Source organism: Nicotiana sylvestris, chromosome 10 (genome assembly GCF_000393655.2).
Source record: "Nicotiana sylvestris chromosome 10, ASM39365v2, whole genome shotgun sequence".
Classification (NCBI taxonomy): domain Eukaryota; kingdom Viridiplantae; phylum Streptophyta; class Magnoliopsida; order Solanales; family Solanaceae; genus Nicotiana; species Nicotiana sylvestris.
Window position 1 is genome coordinate 110473146 of NC_091066.1, and position 10029 is coordinate 110483174.

The following is a 10029-nucleotide window of genomic DNA, read 5'->3' on the forward strand; positions in this document are numbered from 1 at the left end:
TACCATATCTGTGAAGATGGTCATCATGCACCTTTGGAATGTGTCAGGTGCATTGCATAGACCAAATGACATTCACCAAAAAGCATAGATTCCATAAGGGCAGGTGAACGACATTTTCTCTCTATCTTCTGGGGAAATAGAAATCTGATTATACCCCGAGTACCCATCCAGAAAGCAAAAGTGAGACCTCCCTGCCAATCTATCTAGCATCTTATCAATGAATGGCAGTGGGAAATGGTCCTTCCTGGTAGCCAAGTTCAACTTCCTGTAATCCATACAGATTCACCAACCTGTGACTGTTCGTGTAGATATCAATTCGTTCTTCTCATTTTTCACTACCAATATACCTCCTTTTTTTTGTACACACTAAACTGGGCTAACCCAGTTGCTGTCATAGATGGGGAATATGATTCCCGTATCTAACCACTTGATCACTTCTTTCTTCACCACTTCTTTCATGTTGGGGTTCAACCTTCTTTGATGTTCTCTGGAAGGTTTGTGCCCATCTTCCAGTAGAATCTTATGCATGCAGAAAGCTTGGCTGATCCCCTTAATGTCTGCAATAGTCCACCCAATTGCAGTCTTGCACTTAGTCAGTACCTGCAAAAGCTGTTCTGCATGCACATCTAACAAACTGGATGAGATAATAATAGGTAGAGTTGAGTTAGGTCCTAACAATGCATACCTGAGATGAGATGGCAGTGGTTTCAGTTCCAACTTTGGTGGCTCTTCTATTGATGGCTTAGCTGGAGGAGTTTTTCTTTCCTCTAAGTTCAAAGGCTCAATTTCGAGCTCCCTTCTCCAAAAACCTTGGCCTTCAAAAGCAAGTACCCACTCTGCCAAGTCTTCACTATTAGCTTCTTCTAAGTTCATGAGACAGGCTGCTAGAGGGTCTTTAATGTTCAATGCCTCATCTTCTTTCTCCAAAACTACATCCACCGTATCTATTAGAGAGCAATTAGCAAATTCACTTGGTGTCCGCATAGATTTTTGCACGTTGAATGTTATCTCTTCATCGTTTAATATCATCTTGAGCTCTCCAGTTTCACAATCAATTAAATCTCTCCCAGTGGCCAAGAATGGTCTTCCCAAAATTATGGGAATTTCCTCATCAACCCGACAGTCAAGAATGACAAAATCTACTGGGAACACAAACTTCCCAATCTGTACCAATACATTATCTAGAATCCCAGAGGGCCTCTTCACTGTTCAATCAGCCAGCTGTAGTAACATAGACGTGGGTCTAGCTCTTATAATGCCTAGCATTTTGTAGATAGCTAGGGAAATAAGGTTTATGCTTGCTCCCAGATCACACAGTGCCTTAGCAAATGCAAAGTTTCCTATTGTGCAAGGGATTGTGAAACTCCCTAGGTCAGACAGCTTCTCAGCTATGGGTCTTGTTACAATAGCACTACAGGTCTGAGTTAGTGTAACCGTGGCCAAATCTTGAAAGTCGAACTTGCGGGACATCAAGTACTTCATTATCTTCGAATAGCCAGACATCTCCTTTAAAGCATCAATCAATGGAATGTTTACCTGAATTTGCTTCAACATCTCCAAGAATTTCTTGTACATCTCATCTTTCTGATACTTGGCCAATCTCTGTAGGAATGGTGCTGGAGGTCACTTTTTTCCTGTGATCTGATTTTTCTCTTGTTCTAACACTGCTTCCACTATCGGCTCTGGTGCAACCTCCATCTCTTTCACAACTTCTTCTTTCTTGGTGTTTTCTTGCGCATGTTGTACCGTCACCTCAATTAACCCTACTGAATTGTCTAGCTCAACGGGTACTGGCACTAGTGTCTTCGTCGGTCTGCTTTCATGAGCAATTTCTTGCTCCAGATCTAAGTCTCTACCATTTCGGAGACTCACTTCTATTAGCTACTTCGGGCCCTGCTCTTTTGGATTGATTTGGGTATCTACAGGTAACGTCCCATGAGGACGATTATTTAGGGCCATGAAATCTGTCCTAATTGGATCTCAATATTCTTTTATCGCTGACTCATGTGAGTCTACTTTGTTAGTTAGTTTTCCAGTGGACCCAATTACTTTTGCATCATTCCCTCAAGTTTAGCAAACCCATCTTCATCTCTCATAGTCTGTTGTGGAGGTTGTTGATAAGCCTGATGCTGATTTCGCTGGTTGTAACCTTGTTGCCTTTGGTAAGGCACCATTTGACCCTGTGGTCGCATAGCCCCATGGTTATTTTTGTTGTTGTACTACTGCTAAGATGGTCTATATTGTTGATTCTGCGGACCCCAATTCTGACCACCTGGTCTCGGTCCCCCATAGTTGGCCACATAATTCATGTTCTCCTGATATTGTTGGTTATCACCTTCAGCACTTCACGAGCAAACATATGGTTGATTAATGCATGATGTACATAAACCCCCATTAGTTGCATCAACTATGTGTACCTGCTACTTCTGACCTAATTCATCAACTTTTTTGGTGAGGATGCTCATTTGTGTCAGTAGAGTGGCCATATTTTTAGCTATGGAGTAAGTCGGGTCTAAATCCACTACGTGAACTACATGAGTGATTGGAGCGTTTCTTGTTATCCATCCTGAGTTTTGTGCCATCTTGTCAAGTAGGATCTTGCTTTCTCTGAACGTCTTGCTCAAAAATGCTCCACCTGCTGAAGCATCGACATTGGCTTTCAAGCTATCTGCCAAACCCATGTAAAACCTCTGCCCCAATATCTACTCTGGAATACCATGATATGGACAAGTAACCAGCAGACCCTTGAATTTGTCCCACGTTTCTTGTAACATCTTTGTTGGTTTCTGTCTGAAGCTCAATATCTCATCAATTTGCTGAGCAGTCTTATTGGGTGGGTGAAATTTGTTCACAAATTGCTTGACTAATTCCTCCCAAGTAGTGATGGAGTTTATGGGGAGTGAATTAAGCCAAGTCTGAGCGGCTCCCATCACTGAGAATGGAAACAACAACAACAGTCGTATTGCTTCTGGTATCATGTTATGTTGCCTTTGCATGGCATAGATTGATAACAAATTCTTTAGATGCTGCTAAGGATCTTCAACGTTTGACCCAGAAAACAGACCCTTGTTCTGCAACAAATGTAGCATGTTATTTGTGATCTGGAATGAATCTGCTTGTATCTGAGGGACTACAATGGTAGTTGCTAAGTTGTGAGCGGTGGGTTCTACCCAATCATATAGTGCTGCTTCTGGCACAAGAGGTACCACACCCTGATCGTTTGGGTCATTCACATTGTCTCTGTTGTTTGGATTATCGTCTTCCATGTCTGGTTCAATTTGTTCTGTTAAGTTCTGTTGTTTTCCTTTCCTGTTTACACAATTCAATGCCTTGAAAACTTTCTCGGGATTTGATAATGCTTCAAACAATTCACCAGTTCTTGAGGAGTTTTTAGGCATGCACCTATAACAACCACGACTACAAACGTTAGAATTTCAATGATCAGTTTAAATTGAAGAAAATTAGACAGTCGTACCTTTAAAAGTCCAACATGAGGTTTTAATATATGGGGGAATATAGCTCAAGGGGGAGGGTGTTTGGGGACACCAGATAGTTTAAGTAGGTAACTAAAAATAGTTTAGGCAGGTTTTAGGCTAAGTTAAATAGTCACGTGTAGTGCTACATGTCACGTTTTTAGACAATTAGGAGCGTGTACATGACGCAAAATGAAGAAGGCGGAATTAGCCTTCGAATGATATTTGAGATGTTTCAGACTCAACAAGCTGTTATATCATAACTCCAAAATCAGAATCGAGCACCAAGCAGAATTGAGCTCGAAACATCACAAGAAGTTCATTGAGCCGAACATGTGCCGGAGAGATCGAACGCCAATGAATCAGGGGTTGACCTCGCCATTATGAAAATGCTCGAGGAGCTCACTAAATGGAATGAATTAGGAGAAAAGAAAATCGAAGCAAATGATAAAAAGGTAGAAACATACAACTCCCGGATTGACCAAATACCGGGGATACCACCAATCCTAAAGGGTTTGGGTTCGAAAAAGTTCGTGCAGAAGCCTTTCCTTCCGTGCGGCTCCGAAGCCCGTCTTGAATAAATTCCACATGCCAGAAATTCTCAAATACAATGGAACCACTGACCCTAATGAACATGTTACTTCTTATACATGTGCAATAAAGGGAAATGACTTAGAAGATAATGAGATTGAATACGTTCTATTGAAAAAGTTTGGAGAAACTTTATCGAAAGGGGCGATGATATGGTACCACAATTTGCCGCCCAATTCCATCGAGTCCTTCGCCATGCTTGTAGACTCATTCGTGAAGGCACACACATGGGCAATAAGCGACTAGAAAGTCGGACCTCTTCAAAGTAAAACAAAAGGACAACGAAATATTGAGGGAATTCGTATCTCTGTTCCAGATAGATGGACCTACCCCCGGTCACATATGATTGGGTTGTTCAAGCTTGTACTCAAGGTTTGAACGAACGAAGTTCAATAGCATCACGACAACTAAAGCAGAATTTAATTGAATATCTAGTTGTGACTTGGCCCGATGTACATAGTCGGTACCAGTCAAAGATTAGGGTCGATGATGATCAATTGGGAACCCCTTCCGATTCCATCTACCCAAATAGGTCCGTTGGCAGAGTTCAAAGGGACATCGACAAAGAATCCCAATCAAACAGAGATCGGTACCAACCGTACGGCGCAGATCATAGAAACAGCAGCCCAGGACGTAATCCTGTCCGAAATGATCAAAGGAATGATTGAGGATAGAACCCCCGAGGGCTCATGAGTAAAAGTGGCTTCGATAAACATGTCGAACCCACAGAAGCACCATGACTATCAGAATACAACTTCAGCATCGATGCGTCGAGTTGTATCAGCCATTGGACACATCAAGAATACTAGATGGCCCAGATACAGACCGATCGAACTCAAATGAACCCTAATCAAGTATGCAAATACCATGGTACCCATGGTCAAAGAACCGAAGACTGCAGACAGTTGAGGGATAAGGTAGCCCGTCTATTCAACGAGGGTCACCTTCGGGAATTCTTAAGTGATCGAGCCAAGAATAACTTCAAAAATAGAGATTCAAATAGACAGAACGAGCAGGAAGATCCACATCATGTGATTCACATGATCGTTGGAGGAGTCGATATTCCTCAAGGACCTGTATTTAAACGCACCAAGGTGACAATCACAAGGGAAAAGTGAATTTGGGACTACTTACCAGAAGAAACTTTGTCTTTCAATGACGAAGATGCAGAAGGGATCGAACAACCTCAGAATGACGCATTGGTAATATCTATCCTTATGAATAAAATTCAAGTTAAACATATGTTGATTGATCCAGGCAGCTCGGAAAACATTATTTGATCAAGGGTCGTGGAGAACTCGGCCTTCAAATCAAGTCGTGCCCGCAGCTCGGGTAATTAATGGCTTCAACATGGCAAGTGAAACCACCAAAGGGGAAATTATTTTGCCAGTAAATGTGGCTGGGACTATCCAATAAATAATGTTCCATGTGATCGAAGGTGGCATGAGGTACAATGCGCTGCTCAGAAGGGCTTGGATCCATAACACGAGGGCAGTGCCCTCGACGCTTCATCAAGTCCTGAAGTTCCCAACATCAGAAGGAATTAAAATGGTGTACGGTGAACAACCTGCTGCCAAAGAAATGTTTGCAATCAACAAAGTAGAACCAGTATCTACACTTTCATCAAAAGGATCAAAGTCAAAGGGGTAGCAAGAAGTCAAATAGCAACCACAGTCACCAGCCTCGGCCCAATCGGAGGAGTAGGAAGCTTCTGAGGATGATGACTATATGATATCTTAAACCGTCATAATCCCCGATGATTCTGATGTAACAAAGTCAATGGTCAAAGAGTTGGAGCAAATCATACTGATCGAGCATTTGCCCGATCAAAAAGTATACCTAGGCACGAGGTTAACCCCCGAGCTTAGGAAAACACTCGTTCAATTTCTTTTAGATAACATGGATTATTTTGCTTGGTCCCACCTAGATATGATAGGGATCCTACCGGAGATCACTACACATCGACTGAGCTTGGACCCGAAGTTCCGTTCGGTAAAGCAAAAGAGAATGCCCCAGTCCGAGGTAAAACATGCATTCATTAAGGATGAGGTAACAAAACTTCTCAATATAGGATCCATCCGGGAGGTAAAATATCCTAAATGGTTAGCAAACGTAGTTGTAGTCCCTAAAAGGGAAATAAACTTAGAATATGCGTAGACTATAAGGATTTAAACAAGACATGCCCAAAAGATTCCTTTCCTTTGCCGAATATCGATAGCATGACTGATGCCACGGCCGGCCGCTGTCACACCTCCTTTTTACACCAACACCCCCGGAAGGGCGTAAAGGAGTTTTTCCATTTAAAGGGCAATCGGAATGGGATTTAATTATTAATTATTCAGAGTCGCCACTTGGGAGATTAATGGTGTCCCAAGTCACCGGTTGAATCCCGAACCGAGGAAATTTATGACTCTATTACAGTCTGCGAACCAGAAATCCGAGTAAGGAATTCTATTAACCTGGGAGAAGGTGTTAGGCATTCCCGAGCTCCGTGGTTCTAGCACGGTCGCTTAACTGTTGTATTTGATTTTATCTGATTTTTTATACATGCTAGCTCATGTGCTTTTTATTTGTAAACCGCTTTTATTATAATTATTTTTAAAGAATTACGACGTCATGAAAACGTGTTTCGAACCACGTCGCAATCAATGCACCCGTAGTTATCAACACATTTTTGATTTCGTCGAGATTTGGATTTGAGTCGCATCAATGCGCACCCGATTTTTAAGAAAATTACTTAATTAAATCGTGCCTAAAGATACTAACGTAGTGTTACTTTGGGGAAAACCCGTGAAGTTCGCTAAACGGCCATCCCAATTCTAATTATGTCAATACTTACTTGCTAAGGGGACCACATTTATTATTTTTTGGTGTGGTGAAGCTCGTCTTAAATTTGTAAAGCTCTTTTCTATCATTAATTATTTTTTATAAGAATTACGATGTCGCGAAAACATGTTTCGAACCACGTCGCAATCAATGCACCCGCGGTTGTCGACACATCTTGGCTTCATCGGGATTTGGATTTGGGTCGTATCAATGCGCACCCGAGTTTAAGAAGGTAACTTTATTAAGAGCGTGCTTAAGGATTTTAACGTATTGTTATTTTGGGAAATGCAGTGAAATTCGCTAAACACCATTTCCTAGCTTACGCAATAGAATAATTGTGTCATTAACTACTTGAGGGTTCTAATTGATTAAGCTTACAATTCGTTGAATTTGCAGTTGAAAATCTGGACAAAAATACCAAACGAATGGGCCCTGAGCTCACAAAGCCCCACTAGGCCAAGGCTGCGGACACAGCCCCTTAGAGCGCCTAGACGTTAGGCTCAGAGCAGGCCCAAAACTGGGCTTGCATTTGCGCAGCCTAGGGATTGAATCCTTGGGCCCTGTTTCAATTTCTTGTCTACCCACAATCTGGGCTGACTGCAAATTCGCTAGGCCCAAAACTGGCCCAGCATGAAGCTGTGTCCAATTCATCTTATACCCAAAATTAAGGCAACCAAACTCTAAATTAATTGCAACTTTTGCAGATTCGGTTTCAGCATGCCATGAAACTTAAGCAAACCGAAAATGATAATGGTATAAACATGAAATGTTTAATTAAAATAACCCCCACCTGAACTATATACATGAACCCGAATACCCAAATGTCCACTAGCTAATTAAAACAATCAGAATCATGCGGGACAATTCATTAGTCCAAATTATACACATCAGTCACTGGCTCGAATCCACACTAACTAAGTCAATTAGTGATAGCCAGACAATTTAAACGAACTACATTATGAAATGGTAATCAGCAAACAATGTTTCCTAAGGCCATGAAATTCAGTAACATTCTTCACTGTTCTCCACTTCAAACTTGAACTTACATGGATGAGAATCAAAGAAATGTACCTGAGATTTGTAATGAAAATAGAAGAAAAGGAGAGGAATCAGCTACTTTCAACAGCAACAGACAGCAAACCCAGCAATGAGATACCACAGAACACGGGCAGATTGCTTTGAAACCAAAAATATAAACAAAATTCCCAAAGGCCAGCTTAACAGACTGTTAACACTTCCCTGGCCTTCACAGCTGAAACCCAGAATTAGTGATAAACTGTGAAGTTGTTTCAGATTTCCACATTTGGGTGTTTTTATTTTTGAATACTCTCAGAATTGAAATGCTCACCAAAGAAATGAACACTTCAGTTGAAACTTTTAAGGCTCAAAGCAGAATATCTGAGAGCAGGCCCCTTTTCCAAGGCATCTAATGCCCTTTTATAGGCAAAACCCCAAAGAATAAACTAAGTTTTGATTTCTCTAATTAGTCCCTCCATATTTTCACTTTGGTCCCTCTATTCTTATCTTGCTAAACAAGTAACTACAGTGTACTTATTAAAATTTACACTTGAAACCCATTCTAGAAGGTCCTAAAGCATTCCTCTACCCATACAATACCCATACTACCCTTCTTTATACCTTGATATTACTATTCCTATCAGAACTACCCTTTTCCCTACCCAGATTACCCCTGAAAGCCTCTCAGAATCACTAACCCTACCCTTGTCCTTAACAACCAAACCCAACACCCTAACCCAGTCTGAAACTAACTAAATCAATTAACTAACAATCAAAAACCAGCTAAGATTAATCAACTAACAAACAGAAACCAAACTAAACATACTGATTACCCTAATCTCGTTCAATTAACCAACTCAATCAAACTAAACTAAAACAAACTGTGCTTATGATACATTAAAAGAACTTAAACTAATTACGAAATTATAAACCAGAAATTATAATCAATCAACCAACTAACAAACTCAGCATCAACAATTATTAACAAAACCTAAACTAACACAGTTAAACCAAAAATTAACAGGACAATAATGAAACAATGACTGTGAGTAATATTTTAAACATGTGAGTAAAAGAAGCAGTAAAAGAAAGAACAGAAAGACTCACAAAGGCAGAAGAGCTCCGGCCAGTCAAGAACATACGAACCCTTTCCGATTTTTGACGCGTAACATCCCTAACCATGTGTTCTTACATGAGAACACATGGTTAGGGTGCTACGGTTCAAAATCAGAAGGATTTGATTTTAGGGTTTAGGACGAGATTCTTAGATCTAATATTTGAGACGTTTCAGGGTGATTCGAAAGGAAACAACCACAGATTGAGGTTGAGGAAGGGTTGGGGGTTGTGGGGTGTGAATTTGGGCCGAGTTGGACAAACTATCAACTGGCCGGAAAACTTTAAATCAAGATTCGAAGAGTTCCGTCCCTATTCGAGGAAAACCACCGAGTGTAGTAGCAAGAGGAAGGTGAGGGGAACCTATGGTGTTATTTTCAGGGTGAACGGTGTAGTTGACGTTCACCGCCGGCAAGGGCTTTTAGGGCGGCGCGGATTAGGGTTAGGGGAGAAGGGGGTAGGGTGAAGAAGACGATGGAAATGGGGGTGGGGGGGTCTGGTTTGGACACTTATATACCGGGATCCTCGTTAGTTCCGGACCGTCGGATTGATGAGATCCAACGGTCCTGATCCGGAGGTCCTGAAACGACGCCGTTTCATTTAAAGGGGGGGACGGACCGGGTAGGGGTTTGGGCTGGGCTGAAACGGGGTATTTTTTTTAAGTCGTTTGGGCTAAAAGAAAATGTGCAAAAACGGCCCAAATTTCCGGATCTCTAACAAATTTACCTCCATTATGTATTTTTCAATTCTTTTTGCAATCTTTTTCCCATTTTTTACAATTTTTCTAATTTTCTAATTTTTGTAAAGATGTAAAACTAACAATGAAATCCTAATTATTTCAAAACAAAGATTAATCAATTCCTAAAAATTGTTTTAAATAAAATAACAGACTATTTCATGACAAATGCAAAAGAGAACTAATTTTGTGATTTTCATGTTTTGTCCTAAACAACTTAAACCCTAATGGATACTAAACATAAAACTAAAGCCTAAGTGCCAACATGCATAT

General features: G+C 41.0%; 1 protein-coding gene across 1 annotated transcript; it reads right to left on the minus strand.

Moving 5' to 3' along the window:
• Positions 1 to 214: 214 nt before the first annotated feature.
• On the minus strand, positions 215 to 1575 carry LOC138879804 (uncharacterized). Its single transcript, XM_070159438.1, has 3 exons — positions 1314 to 1575; positions 382 to 1205; positions 215 to 265 (listed from the first exon to the last, which is right to left on the minus strand). Exons 1-3 carry the CDS (start codon positions 1573 to 1575, stop codon positions 215 to 217), a joined length of 1137 nt encoding a protein of 378 aa, XP_070015539.1.
• Positions 1576 to 10029: the final 8454 nt, after the last annotated feature.